Source organism: Erythrolamprus reginae, chromosome 11, assembly GCF_031021105.1.
Source record: "Erythrolamprus reginae isolate rEryReg1 chromosome 11, rEryReg1.hap1, whole genome shotgun sequence".
Classification (NCBI taxonomy): Eukaryota; Metazoa; Chordata; class Lepidosauria; order Squamata; family Dipsadidae; genus Erythrolamprus; species Erythrolamprus reginae.
The window spans coordinates 2,821,493-2,836,891 of NC_091960.1; the positions used below are offsets into that span (position 1 = coordinate 2,821,493).

The window sequence follows — 15,399 nt, forward strand, 5'->3', positions numbered from 1 at the left end:
AACAGTGTTGAGATTTGAATTCAAGGCAGCTTGACCGCCCAGGAGGGAGGAGGCTGGGCTGCAGTTCCCTTTAGTCCCAGGTATGATGGTCATACGTTAGTTTGCCACCTTCCAATTGTCATTTTGTGTGTGTGTCGCTCTGGCGGGCTCACACAGCCCGTTAAAACTAGAAGGTGGCTTGTCTGATCTGGGTTTATTTTAATATAAGCCAGGAGTCTCCAACCCTGGCAAGTTTTAAGACTTGTGGTCTTCAACTCCCAGCAAAGCTCACTGAGGAATTCTGAGAGTTGAAGTCCACAAGTCTTAAAACTTGCCAAGGTTGAAGACCCCCTGGTGTAGACTCCAAGCCCAGCGTGGCTTATTTTGCAAACTCTAGGGAAGCAAACCAGGGCATAACCTAGAGGGTGAATTGGCCTTAAGAGAACCATGCTTATAGGAAAAAACTGGCAGGCCTAATCTAATTTAAAAAAAATAAAAAATTAATTACAATTCTTGGGAGAACGATTTAATTCGGTCCTGACCAGACAGCAGAGGAAATCCATTTCGGGTAAAACCAGAGAATCTGGTAGATATTCGTGACCCAATCCTAAATTGGCTCTTTGGAGGTAGAAAGGAAGTCCCGCCCCTTCCTTTGGCAGTCAAAAAAAAAAAAAAAAAGCCCGAGGCCAATCAGCTTCTCTTTGCATGCTCAGAGGACCTTTCTTCACCTGAGGTCAAGGAACAGAATTTACTCCAAACGACACGTGGACCAGCCTGGCTTATCGGCTTTACTCAAACAGAGACACTGACCTCCGCTCCCCCACCAACGGCTCCCACCTTCCCCGCTTCCGACAAAAGGCGGCCAGACCGATCGGAACTGGCGTCCACAGTCACACACAACAAAAGACGACAAAAATATGGAGGGAAAGGGGAAAAAAAGCCGCAGCCCAAAGTCCCAGCCTGCCACGAGGGCCCGTTCAGACGATCATCTCCAACTGCCGAGCGTATTCGATGACCTGCTTGGCCAGCTCTGTGGAGGGGATGGTGGCGTCTTCCGGCTTCTGCTGCTGCCCCGTGAAACAGTAGTGGTTGTTGGAGCCTAGGAGCCACCCTCGCTGGGGGAGAGAATAAGGGACGGGGAGAGAAGGTGTGTGAGTCGAGGGGTTGAGGGTTGTGTGGATGAGCCCAACAAGGCACCAACTGCAATGAAGGTCTCAGGAAAATTCATTGCCCGCTAGGAAGGGAGGGAGGGAAGGAAGGAAAGAAGGAAAAGAGAGAGGAAGGGTGGGAAGGAAAAAAGGAAGGGAGGGAAGGAAGGGAGAAGGAAAAGAGAGAGGAAAGGAGGGAGGGAAGGAAAGAAGGAAAAGAAAGAGGAAGGGAGGGAGGGAGGGAAGGGAGAAGGAAAAGAGGAAGGGAGGGAAGGAAGGAAAAGAGAGAGGAAGGGAGGGAGAGGAGAAGAGGAAGGGAGGAAAGGAAGGAAAGAAGGAAAAGAGAGGAAGGAGGGGTGGGAAGGAAAAAAGGGAGGGAGGGAAGGATAAGAGAGGAAGAGAGGGAATGAAGGAACGGAGGAAGAAAGGGGTGAAGGAAAAGAGGAAGGGAGGGAGAGAAAGGAAGAGAGAAAGGAAGGAAGAGAGGGATTAAGAAGGGAAGGGAAGGGTTGGTAGGAAGGGCAGGAGGAAGGAAGGAAGGAAGGAAGGAAGGAAGGAAGGAAGGAAGGAAGGAAGGAAGGAAGGAAGGGGTTGGCAGGCAGACAGGAGAAAAAGAAAAGGATCCGAGGGAAGGAAGGCGGAAGAAAGAAAGGGAGAGGGAGGGGCGGAGGAAGTTCCCCACCGAGGAAGCCAAAGGAGCTCAAGAATCCGTGGGGCCGCAGGGGAACATTTGGCCGAGAGTCCAACCGACTGGCCCAGCTGCCCCTCCCCTCTCACCTTCTTGGCGTAGTCAGACATCTTTTTGGGGGTGAAGAAGAGCATGCGGGTGGCCTCATTGAGGAGGATCTTCTCGTAGGCCTTCTCGATGCAGCTGGCAATTTCGTCCCTGGGGGGGGGGAGAGGAGGGGAGAGGACAGGGGGGTGAAGGAGAATCCAGACTGGACGCCAGTCGGATGAAAATCCAGTTCTTTTCCCTATTTTCCTCCCCCAAAACTAAGGTGCGTCTTATACTCCAAAAAATACGGTATGCAACATATACTTATTGTAAGATTTAAGAATATTATTACAATTGAAAAGTGAAGAAAAAATGCTTAGTCTGTCGCTTATTAAATTAAAATTAGCTACTGAAATTATATTTCACTTTTCCCCCCTCTGAGACAAGCTGAGTTATGCTCATTTTTGCTCGATTCTGCCAGGCAGCGCGATCCATTTTTTTAAAAAACATGATTTTTCCCGGACTTTAAAATATTTTAATAGTTTGTTTTCCCCCCTGATTTATTCTGTTTTTTCCCCTGATATAATTCCCTGATTATTTCCCAAACCGCCGATTTCCCTGTTTTCCAGGTTTGCTGGACACCCTGTTTAGAGAGGGTTCAATTTATTATTTATTTATTTATTTATTACATTTGTATGCCGCCCCTCTCCGAAGACTGGGAGCGGCTCACAACAACAAAAACAGTACAAATCCAACAATTAAAACAATTTAAAACCCTTAATATAAAAAGCAATCATACATCTCATATAAACCATAAATAAAATAGGAACGGTCCAGGGGAATCAATTCCCCCAAGCCTGACGACAGAGGTGGGTTTTAAGGAGTTTGCGAAAGGCAAGGAGGGTGGGGGCAGTCCTGATCTCCGGGGGGAGTTGATTCCAGAGGGCCAGGGCCGCCACAGAGAAGGCTCTTCCCCTGGGTCCCGCCAGACGACATTGTTTTGTTGACGGGACCCGGAGAAGGCCAACTCTGTGGGTCCTGACCGGTCGCTGGGATTTGTGCGGCAGAAGGCGGTCTCGGAGATATTCTGCCATGAAGGGCTTTGACTCACACACACACACAATCACCTACCCGCAAAATGAAAGGAGCAAAACCCACCTGACAGTGTCCAGCAGGATGTCAATGAAAAAGGCGTAACTCTCGGCTGGGATGTTCCCTTTGGCCAGGAAGACTTTGTTGTAACTACCTTCCATCAGGTACTGGAGAGAAGAACAGATGACACAATCCATCACAACAACAAAACAAGCAATCCTTGAGATCCGTCTCACAAGTGACAGAGAGGGGGTGCAGAGGGGGGGGGGGGCTCTAGGCCAACTTGGCCCGGCCAACTCACCGTGGGACAAGAATCCCATGAATATTGAAGAAATGGTAGGAGAGAATTCAGGACGAACATGAAATGTGAACAACAATTAAAACCATTTTTTTTAAAGAAAATGTTTGAAATACTTCCACTGAATTGTGGAATTGTCCCACAGCAACGTGTCCTGAGGGGAGTTGGCCCCACCAAGTTGTCTCCCAATTCTGGCAGAGAGAAGCATGTCCCCCAAATATGTATAAGGCTGGGTTTTTCAGCTACCTACTTTGGAGAAACATAGAAACATAGAAGACTGACGGCAGAAAAAGTCCTCCTGGTCCATCTAGTCTGCCCTTATACTATTTCCTGTATTTTATCTTACAATGGATATATGTTTATCCCAGGCATGTTTAAATTCAGTTACTGTGGATTGACCAACCACGTCTGCTGGAAGTTTGCTCCAAGGATCTACTACTCTTTCAGTAAAATAATATTTTCTCATGTTGCCTTTGATCTTTCCCCCAACTAACTTCAGATTGTGTCCCCTTGTTCTTGTGTTCACTTTCCTATTAAAAACACTTCTTTAACCCTTTAACATATTTAAATGTTTCGATCATGTCCCCCCTTTTCCTTCTGTCCTCCAGACTCTACAGATGGAGTTCATGAAGTCTTTCCTGATACGTTTTATGCTTAAGACCTTCCACCATCCTTGTAGCCCGTCTTTGGACCCGTTCAATTTTGTCAATATCTTTTTGTAGGTGAGGTCTCCAGAACTGAACACAGTACTCCAAATGTGGTCTCACCAGCGCTCTATATAAGGGGATCACAATCTCCCTCTTCCTGCTTGTTATACCTCTAGCTATGCAGCCAAGCATCCTACTTGCTTTCCCTACCGCCCGACCACACTGCTCACCCAGTTTGAGACTGTCAGAAATCACTACCCCTAAATCCTTCTCTTCTGAAGTTTTTGCTAACACAGAACTGCCAATGCAATACTCAGATTGAGGATTCCTTTTCCCCAAGTGCATTATTTTACATTTGGAAACATTAAACTGCAGTTTCCATTGCTTTGACCATTTATCTAGTAACGCTAAATCATTTACCATATTACAGACCCCTCCAGGAATATCAACCCTATTGCACACTTTAGAGTCATCGGCAAATAGGCAAACCTTCCCTACCAAACCTTCCCCTATGTCACTCACAAACATATTAAAAAGAATAGGACACAGAACAGACCCTTGTGGCACACCGCTTGTAACCTGTCTCTGCTCAGAATACTCGCCATTAACAATAACTCTCTGATGTCTATGCTTCAGCCAGCTTGAAATCCACTGAACTATCCAGGGATTAAGTCCAATCTTCACTAATTTATCTATCAGCTCTTTATGTGGAACCGTATCAAAGGCTGTGCTGAAGTCCAGATAGGCAATATCCACGGCACCACCTTGATCCAACACCTTTGTGACATAGTCAAACAACTCAATGAGATTAGTCTGACACGATTTGCCTTCAGTAAAGCCATGCTGATTTGGGTCCAATAAGTTATTGTTTTTTAGATGCTGATTTATCCTCTTTTTGAGTAGAGTCTCCATCATTTTAACTACCACTGATGTCAAGCTAACTGGCCTGTAGTTACCAGCTTCTTCTCTACTGCCCTTCTTGTGGATAGGCACAACACTGGCCATTCTCCAATCCTCAGGGACATCACCTGTTAACAGGGATTGGTTAAACAAATCAGTCAGGGGGGTAGCAAAGACAGATCTGAGTTCTTTAAGAACTCTGGGGTGGATGCCATCTGGACCCATTGCCTTATTTATCTTTAATCGTTCAAGTTCTTCTAAGACATCGGCTTCTAAGATCACTGGAGCTGAATCCGTACAGCTGGAAGCAATGCTATATCCCTCTATAGTATTATTTTGTAAGGTGTCTTTTGAGAAAACTGAACAGAAGTAGCTATTGAAATGGTCAGCGATCTCCTTATTCCCATCAATGCATGTATTATTCCCAGTACTAAGCTTCGTGATGCCGCAGTTTTTCTTCTTCTTATCACTAATATATCTGAAGAAGGTTTTATCCCCCTTCTTTACAGATTTGGCAATTTCTTCCTCTTTTGAGGCTTTAGCAGCATATATTATCTGTTTCGCCTCCTTCTGTCTCATTTTATACACCTCCCTATCAGTTATACTTCCAGACTCTTTATACCTCCTATAGGCAGCCTTTTTTTCATTGACTATAGCCCTTACATCATTGCTAAACCATAGCGGTTTCTTCTTCCTTTTACCTTTAGTTACTTGCTTTACATAAAGTCTTGTGGCTTTTAAGATGGCCTTTTTGAATACAGTCCACTGGGTGCTCGCTCCTGCCAATTTATTCCTCCCCTTTAATTCATTATTTAAATATTCCCCCATTGCATTAAAATTTGTTTTTCTGAAATCCAATACTTTGGTTGCAGTATAGGATTGCTCACAATCAGTTTTTACATCAAACCACAAACATAGATGGTCACTGCAACCTAAATTTTCTCCCACCTTGACCTCTGAAACCCAATTCCCATTTGTAAAAACTAAATCTAGAATATTCTCCCCTCTAGTTGGTGTCTTAACTAGCTGTGCCAGAGCTGCTCCTGTAAAGACCTCTACTATATTCTTACTTTTGCATGTAAGGGCACTGGGGATATTCCAGTCAACATCAGGCATGTTGAAATCACCCATAACCACAATATCTCCCTTTACTGCCATTAGGGTAATCTCATCCACCATCTTGTCATATTCCTCGGATTGCCCTGGAGGCCTATAGATCACCCCAATTCTAATGACAGAACCGTCTTTATTTTGTATGCAAATCCAGAGGATCTCCAGATCTTTACATGTATTTTGAATTAGTATTGTTTTTAGACTTTCTTTAACATAAATGGCTACTCCACCTCCCCTTCTCTCTATTCTATCCTTCCTATACAGTGTATATCCTGGTATGGATATTTCCCATTCATTAGAATCCTTAAACCATGTCTCAGTTATGGCAACCAGATCCAAATTATCTCTAGATATTATGGCCATTAACTCACAGAGCTTGTTGCTCAAGCTTCGAGCATTCGTGTACATTACCCGAAGAACATTATTTTCATTATTAGTTTGCCCCTTATCATCAACAACTACATCTATTTTATTTACAGCTCCCTTTTCATAAGCTTCCAGAAACTGATTTATCCTTATTGGTTGGGGACAGAAATCCTCCACATCTGGTACATCTCTGTCCCCTTTACCTAGTTTAAATGCCTGTCCAAAAAAGTTCTGAATTCCTCACCGAGCACCTGGGTACCTCTGTATGATGGATGCAAACCATCCCTCTTAAACAACTCCCTATTAGACCACCTACTGACATCATGACTTACATAACCAAAACCCTCAGCTTTACACCACTGCCTTAACCACACATTAAACTCTCTGATACAACTTGTTTTACCCTCCTGGCCACAAACTGGTAACACCTCTGAGAAAGTCACTGAATCAGTTATTTTACCCAGCTCCACACTTAGACATTGAAAATCTCTTTTTACTACATTAACATTTCTCTGGGACAAATCGTTTGTGCCAAGATGCACCACCACATCAACTTTATTACCTTTACTCACAGCCTTGACAATGTTTGTAATCCGCCTCCTGTCCCTGTGGGCAGTGGCTCCTGGAAGACACCTCATCACCTTCACCACATCCTTCCTCTGTCCCAAATCAACACCTCTGACAATCGAGTCACCCACAAGAACATGTGTCCTCTCTTTATTTCTACTAACTGGACTTGGTTTGGTGACACTATGCTCCTCATTTACAACAACTTCTCCTTTGAACATCCCCACATTCTCCGCCTGAGGGGCCTTGCTAATATCTACAACATCCTTACTATTTAAATCCGCAAGAACATTATAATCCGCAAGAACATTATAATGAATTTTTTTTGTTATTTTATTGATTTTTAAAAATTGATTATTGATTAAAACCGACTTGTAGAGCCATCCAAGTCAGACATAGGTGACTCCGTGCAACTTGTTTTTAAAAAAAAATCCACTATGTAGTTGGAAGGGACCTTGGAGGTCTTCTAATCCACCCTGCTTAAACAGGAGACCGTCTATCATTTCAGACAAGTGGTTGCCCAGTCTCTTCTTAAAAATCTCCAGCGATGGGGCACCCACAATGTCTGGAGGGAAGCCATTCCACTGATTCATTGTTCTGGCTGTCAGGAAATGTCTCCTGGGTTCTAAGTGGCTTCCCTCTTGGTTTAGTTTCCACCCATTGCTTCTTGTTCTACCCTTCTAGGTGCTTTGGAGAATAGCTTGATTCCCTCTTCTTTGGGGCAGCCCCTGAGATATTGGAACACTGCTATCATGTCACCTCTAGTGATGGCGAACCTTTTGGACATCGAGTGCTTAAACCGGAATGTGCACCAGGCCGTTTTTCAAGCTGTTTTTTATCCGAAAAATAGCCCAGAAAATAGCCAAAACCCCCAATGTTTTTCAGGCAGATTTAGGCCCAGTTTCCAGTTCTTCAGTGTCTGACTGACAATCAATGTCACAGGCTGTTGTGCACGTTCAACTTTGTACAGAACAAAGCATTCAATGGGAATATTTCATCCATTCAGATCTAGGAAGTGTTATCTGAGTGTTCCCTTTATTTTTTTGAGCAGTATATATCACAGAAACTCAAACTTCTGACATCATCAAACATCCAACTTGTGGATCATGGCCAAATTGTCTGAATGCTTTGTATGCCTGTTGTTGTGATTGGCTAATTGATGAGTTTTAGGATTTTATAATTTTTCAGATTTTGAATTTGACTTCTTTTTTATCATTTTGTATTTATATTGTTGTTGTGAGCCACCTTAAGTCTTTCGGGATTGGGTGGCACAGAAGTCGAATTAAACAAACTCCTAGCCCCGGTCCTTGGGGAGGAGTAGATAAATGGATAAAAAAATGCCAAATCCAGTTTTATACATGGTATGCTTGTATGTATGATTGGTTCTTTAAATTGGGGTTTTTTAGATTATTTTTAAATATTAGATTTGTTTACATTGTCTTTTTTATTGTTGTTAGCTGCCCCGAGTCTTCGGAGAGGGGCGGCATACAAATCTAATAGATAGATAGATAGATAGATAGATAGATAGATAAAACATCTAGCTGTGAGACAAGCTGTAACTAATCCACAATTTAAACAGCGGGGTGGAAAGGGGCAGTTACCTGCTCGAGAGAAACAGGGTGCTTGATGTAGACGTTGGTCTGGATATCTTTGGCTGGCAGGCGTTCCAGCTCGGTGTGAAACTCGGCAACACGGTTTTGAGAGAGCAGGAAAAGGAGGTTCAAGCCCAGCAGCTGGTGCTTGTAGGCTGATTCGGGCAATTCATCTCTGCGGTAAGAGCAAGGAGAAGTGAGGGACAGGTCAACGGGGAAGGGGGCGAGGATAAATGAGTCAGCCAAGTGCACTTACCCCCTAATCCAACCCTCCCCTCCAGCAGTCAAAATCCTCTCCCGTTTGAGGGCTCTGGAAGGGCCTTGATGGTTTATTTATTTTTCCAGAGTTTCTACAGCGTTCTACGGTTTTTGGGATAGCGCGAGTGAAGGCATTCCCTCAAAACTCCCCAAAGGTGAACATATTTACTTGTAATCGAAGTAGTAGCATTTGAGCTGGGCCATGTATCGTTCAAAAGACGGGATGTCTTTCTTCAAGATGCTCCACTGGGCTCCGATTTCTAAAATGTCCCCTTGAAAAGAAAAATAAGAACGCACAGGGCATGAAAAAAAAAAAGATGACACCAACCACCAAGGACAGCACAAAAGCACAGGGCGCATTTCATTTAAATCAAGGCAATTTAAATCATAATTTAAATCGCTAGTAAAAAGGCTTGATTTAAATCAACTCAGTTTAATTTTAAATAATAATTTATTTATTTTTTAAAAAGAATTTATTAGATTAAAAACATCTTACATATACCTCCCAATCATGGGGTATCATACCTTTTTTCAATCATTTTAATATACAAGTGACATACAAGATATTTACATTTGTACAACCTATAAAAGCAGTATATTAACATTCAGATTATCTATCTATAGTTATAATAGAGTATTTATTTCTATTCTCTAAGCAAAAATACCATGACTTCCCCCTGACTTTTAAACATTTTAATACAGTTTTTTCCCCTGATTTATTCAGGTTTTTTTTTTCATGAATTCCCTGATATTTCCCGAACCGCTGATTTCCCTGATAATTCCTCGATTTCCATTTTCCAGGTTTGCCAGACACCCTGTATATTATTATTTATTTATTAGACTTCTATAGAAACATAGAAGCATAGACTGACAGCAGAAAAAGACCTCATGGTCCATCTAGTCTGCCCTTATACTATTTCCTATATTTTATCTTACAATGGATATATGTTTATCCCAGGCATGTTTAAATTCAGTTACTGTGGATTTACCAACCACATCTGCTGGAAGTTTGTTCCAAGGATCTACTACTCTTTCAGTGAAATATTTTCTCACGTTGCTTTTGATCTTTCCCCCAACTAACTTCAGATTGTGTCCCCTTGTTCTTGTGTTCCCTTTCCTATTAAAAACACTTCCCTCCTGAACCTTATTTAACCCTTTGACATATTTAAATGTTTCGATCATGTCCCCCCTTTCCCTTCTGTCCTCCAGACTCTACAGATGGAGTTCATGAAGTCTTTCCTGATACGTTTTACGCTTAAGACCTTCCACCATTCTTGTAGCCCGTCTTTGGACCCGTTCAATTTTGTTAATATCTTTTTGTAGGTGAGGTCTCCAGAACTGAACACAGTATTCCAAATGAGGTCTCACCAGCACTCTATATAAGGGGATCACAATCTCCCTCTTCCTGCTTGTTATACCTCTAACTATGCAGCCAAGCATCCTACTTGCTTTTCCTACCGCCCAACCACACTGCTCACCCATTTTGAGACTGTCAGAAATCACGACCCCTAAATCCTTCTCTTCTGAAGTTTTTGCTAACACAGAACTGCCAATGCAATACTTCTATGCCGCCCTTCTCAACCGACAGAGAGCGGCATACAGCATAATAAATAAATACATGTGCGGAAATCTAATTACAGTGGTACCTCGACATACGAGTCTAATTCGTTCCAGACCCGAGCTCGTATGTCGATCAACTCGCATCTCGAACGAATGCCTTTAGACTTCGTTTCCCCCCCTCCGCCGAGATAACTGGAAGCATGGAATTCTTGCGCCACCTAGTGGAAGCTCGGCTCATATCCCGAATTTGACCTTGGGTGTCGAACAGAAATTTTGCTCGCCTCTCGGCTCGTAACTTGGAATACTCGCATGTGGAGCAGCTCGTATCTAGAGGTACTACTGTATTTTTTAAAAAAATTCAAAACTAATAAAGTGCTAAAAACCCCACCTATCTCAACACAGTCGTCCACATTCAACCAGTTCAGTGTTTCCCAACCTTGGTAACTTGAAGATATTTGGACTTCAACTCCCAGAATTCCCCAGCCAGCGTTTGCTGGCTGGGGAATTCTGGGAGTTGAAGTCCAGATATCTTCAAGTTGCTAAGCTTGGGAAACACTGATCCAGTTCAATCACTCACAGCATCGTCCGGAGCCGATCTCATTCAGAATTGCTTCTGAGGCCTCTTCCAAAATTAGAAGTCCTCCCATCCAGCTACGTGCCTGCTGGAATAGTACTTACTTGCCAAAATGAGCTGCTGTTTAGTCAGTTTCGTGCCGGTGGTGGGCAGGAAGTTCAGTTCAAGCAGAGCCAACTGAAAGGCAAGAAGAACGGAGGAGAAATAAGAAACAAGCCACCCTGAGGACATCAAGCTTGCCACGATCGTATATGCACAAAACTGGAAACTGAATAGGGTACCAACTGAGAGGGAAGTTTTGAGAAAAATTATGGACCGTGCAGAGATGAATAGATTGACTTTGAAGATAAACAAGATTCTGATTCTGCCGCACGAATCTCAGTGACCGGTTAGGTCCCACAATGTCGTCTGGCGGGATCCAGGGAAGAGCCTTCTCTGTGGTGGCCCCGACTCTGGAATCAACTCCCCCCGGAGATTAGGACTGCCCCCACCCTCCTTGCCTTTCGCAAACTCCTCAAAACCCACCTCTGTCGTCAGGCATGGGGGAATTGATTCCCCTGGGCCGTTTCCGTTTTATGTATGGTCTGTATGAGATGTATGATTGTTTTTTATATTAAGGGTTTTAAATTGTTTTAATGTGTTGGATTTGTACTGTTTCTTGTTGTGAGCCGCTCCGAGTCTTCGGAGAGGGGCAGCATACAAATCAAATCAATCAATCAATCAATCAATCAATCAATAAAATTTGGGGGAAGCTCTATGATTGGATAGAAAGTAAAGAGATATGTATGTATTAGTAATTAGCTAACTTTGGAAAAACTGAAACAAGAGAATTAGATTTAAATATTGGAAGCCAGATGGCGAAGATAAGAAAGGGTCGTAGCACTATATAATGAATGATATAACACAAAACCTAGTTATTGCTTTTAGCTTAAACATATAGAATTTCATTTTATAGAGTATGTGATGTATTATGAGAAGCTTCCTCTATTTCAGATACATATAGAATCTCTATTAGTTATATGATACTGCATTAACATTCAGATAAAATAGATTTTGTTAATGTTCACATTGGTGCAATGTAAGGTTTTATAGTAAGGTGGAGAAAAAGATTTTTCATTTAGAAGTTTAATAATTGATAACATTGTATAGACGTTATAGAATTTTTTAGAGGATAGAGAGATAAGAGCCTCCACTGAATGATTAATAAGAAAAATTAGTTTTATATACGTTTGATTATAAGCACTGTTGTAGTGTTTTATAATTACACATTGTTTTATTTTATGGTGGAGAAAAATAAAAAAATTATATCGCGCCCTCCACCCCTCCAAGGGCTTGCCATGATGTATTACAACCTATAACACCATTACTGCCGTATATGCAGCCAAGGTGAAGGACACAAAGACACAAAGGGTGGTGATCACGTGACCTTGGGGTGTGACACAGCGACGGTCATAAATGGGAACCAGTTGCTAAGTATGTGGAATTTGGATCACCCAATTATGGAGATGCTACCAAGGTCGTAACTATGAAAAGGGGGGGGGGTCCTTTTTTTGGTCACTAAATGAACGGTTGTAAGCCAAGGACTAGCTTTACCAAAAAGAAACAAAGGGAAGGAAAGCAGAGCCACTGACAGTGTTAGAAATTTCCCATCCTTTTGATAAAAGGATGGGAAAGACGGCTCTGTAGCTTTGCTTTAACAACCAGACATGAAGCCTTGGGCTGGAGGGAGCAGTCCACTCTGTTTGCCGCATGTGACTCAACAGAGGAATGGATACAGGAAAAACCACCCAGCTGATTCATTCACCTCTTCTCTCCCCATCATGAAATGTCATTCATCTTTGTTTACTTATTACTATATCTTACATGCTGCCTTATTTTCAGGGATTTATTAATCAGGATTATTAAAGGAGACATTTCCTGATAGCAAGAACAATGAATCAGTGGAACGGCTTCCCTCCAGATGTGGGTGCCGCATCACTGGAGATTTTTAAGAAGAGACTGGGCAGCTACTTGTCTGAAATGATAGAAGGTCTCCTGCTTAAGCAGGGTGGACTAGAACAGTGATTTTCAACCTTTTTTGAGCCGCGGCACATTTTTTTGCATTTACAAAATCCTGGGGCACACCACCAACCAAAATGACACTCTAACACAGTACATATTATACATATAGTTAATAATAGTTTCCAAATGTATTTATACTCACGTAGTGTGAAACCTGAGCCTGTTTTGATGAACACAAAAGGGATATCCTAGCAGGAATGGTAGTTTGCGGACCCATGTTTAATTTCCCCACGGCACACCTGACTATGTCTCACGGCACACTAGTGTGCCGCAGCACGTTGGTTCAAAAGCACTGGACTAGAAGACCTCCAAGGTCCTTTCCAACTACATAGTGGATTTTAAAAAACAAACAAGCTGCACAGGAGTCACCTATGTCTGACTTGGATGGCTCTACAAGTCTGTTTTAATCAATACAATAACAACAACAAAATCTGCAAAGTAGGTAGCTGAAAAACCCAGCCTTATACATATTCGGGGGACATGCCTCTCTCTGCCAGAATTGGGAGACAACTTGGTGGGACAATTCCACAATTCAATGGAAGTATTTCAGATATTTTCTCTAAAACCATCCCAATTTCTCATTGTGGCCCTATGGCAAAATTAATTGCCCACCCCTGCATTCTACCCTTCTTGAGGTGCAGTGGAAGCTGGATTCCCTTTAACAACCTACGGGACCGCCTTCTGCCGCACGAATCCCATCGACCGGTCAGGTCCCACAGAGTTGGCCTTCTCCGGGTCCCGTCGACTAAACAATGACGTTTGGCGGGACCCAGGGGAAGAGCCTTCTCTGTGGCGGCCCCGACCCTCTGGAACCAGCTCCCCCCAGAGATCAGAATTGCCCCCACCCTCCTCGCCTTTCGTAAGCCCCTTGAAACCCACCTCTATCGTCAGGCATGGGGGAAGTGAGATATTCCTTTCCCCCAAGCCTATACAATTTATGCATGGTATATTTGTGTGTTATATTTGGTTTTTAATAAGGGTTTTTAGTTATTTTAAATATTAGATTTGTTATATGTTGCTTTATTATTGTTGTTAGCCGCCCCGAGTCTACGGAGAGGGGCGGCGTACAAATCTAATAAATAAATAAAATAAATAAACCGGGCTTCTAACTTAGATCATCATCTGCAGTGGTGATTCACCTCGACAACTGGGGTGTTGAGCAAGTGGTCGTCAAGTGAACCATGGGGGGGAATTATGTCCCCCCCAGCACCCCCTTTTTTCTGACTGTAATATATGAGAATGCTATGACTGTGCAGTAATGATCGTTTTTAATAATTTATGGGTTTTACATTGTTTTTAACCTATATTGGATTTGTACTTTGTATATGGTATTGCTGTTGTTGTGAGCCACCCCGAGTCTTCGTAGAGGGGCGGCATACAAATCTAATAAAACTTTAAAAACCTAAACTTAAAAGGGACAGAAGGCAGGCTGGGCTCCGTTGCGGCCGTATGTCGAGGACAACCGGTAGTGTCACCCCCAAACCCCCAACATTTTACCCTTAGATTATCTATGGTTGACCTCTCCAGATTCCTAAGAGGTCAGTAAGGGGCGAGTACAAGTGCACTGGAGTGCCTTCCCTCCCGTCCTATTGCTCTCCTATATCTCCTATACCTTTCTTCTATTCCTATATCTCTTCTTCTATTTTTCATTGATATGTTCTATTCCTATTTCTTCTCTTCTATTCTTTCTTAGATGTATTTTTTTATGAGTATCTCCTCTATAACCTTCATCATGTATTTTACTGTGTGTGTGTGTGTATATATATATATATATACAGTATTTGTTTTCGTGGGTTTTATATATATATGTATGTATATATATATATATATATATATATATATATATATATATGTATGTATATATGTATATACATATATATATACCCATTAAAACTCTCATTGTGTATTGGACAAAATAAATAAATAAAATAAAAATAATATAATATCCCTACCGCCTCCCTGAGGAGCCAGCGGGAAAGGAGGGGCAAGGGGGCCGCCTGCTTCAGGCTTCCTCCTTCATCTCCTCCGCTCAGCTTTTTCGGGGGCGCGTCCTGGCTTCCCTGTTTTGTCCCTTTCTAGTCTCCCCTCGGCGGGAGTTTCAAGCCGCCGCCCGAAGTCGCCCCCCCACACGGCGGTTTCTAGTGTCCCACCCCGGTTCCCTTTCACCTTCAGGCGCCCCAGCAAGTCGCCGCATTTGGTCAAGCTGAGGTTCTTGCGGTTCCACTCGGCCCGCAGCTGCTCGTACATGCCCGCCGCTTCCTTCAGCCCCGCCGCGTCCGCCCCGTTCAACACCGGGCCGCCGGCCGCCGCCATCATGGCCACCGCCGAAGCCATGAATCTGCAACCCGGCGGCACTGTCGCGAAAACACAGCAAAACAGAAGCCTCCGCTCGACACCGCGCTTTACGGCCGCGGCCGTCAATCGAGCGTCTCCCTGGGCAGCCGGCTCGCGCTCCTCTCCCCGATTGGCTGATCCTGACTTCGGCGCGGGAGGACTCAAGCGCATGCGCCGAGTGTTATTCGGAGGGCT

General features: G+C 43.3%; 1 protein-coding gene across 2 annotated transcripts; it reads right to left on the reverse strand.

Moving 5' to 3' along the window:
* Positions 1-753: 753 nt before the first annotated feature.
* PSMD8 (proteasome 26S subunit, non-ATPase 8) lies at positions 754-15,390 on the reverse strand. 2 transcript variants are annotated; one of them, XM_070764438.1, is made up of 7 exons: positions 15,037-15,390; positions 10,914-10,986; positions 8,845-8,947; positions 8,427-8,592; positions 3,001-3,101; positions 1,905-2,013; positions 754-1,094 (listed from the first exon to the last, which is right to left on the reverse strand). In XM_070764438.1, exons 1-7 carry the CDS (start codon positions 15,373-15,375, stop codon positions 957-959), a joined length of 1,029 nt encoding a protein of 342 aa, XP_070620539.1. In that variant the 5' UTR covers positions 15,376-15,390; the 3' UTR covers positions 754-956. The 2 variants fall into 2 exon arrangements, with proteins under 2 accessions (XP_070620539.1, XP_070620540.1); XM_070764439.1 differs by lacking the exon at positions 15,037-15,390 and adding an exon at positions 13,013-13,884.
* Between the last annotated feature and the right edge of the window lie 9 nt (positions 15,391-15,399).

Excerpts from the sequence above, each read along its gene's own strand:
- PSMD8 (XM_070764438.1), bottom strand. The coding sequence starts at position 15,375 with ATGCGCTTGAGTCCTCCCGCGCCGAAGTCAGGATCAGCCAATCGGGGA. Across the intron at positions 3,102-8,426 it reads ACCCTGTTTCTCTCGAGCAG|TACCTGATGGAAGGTAGTTA; the intron begins GTAACTGCCCCT and ends TCTTCTCTCCAG. Across the intron at positions 1,095-1,904 it reads TGTCTGACTACGCCAAGAAG|CGAGGGTGGCTCCTAGGCTC; the intron begins GTGAGAGGGGAG and ends TCTCTCCCCCAG.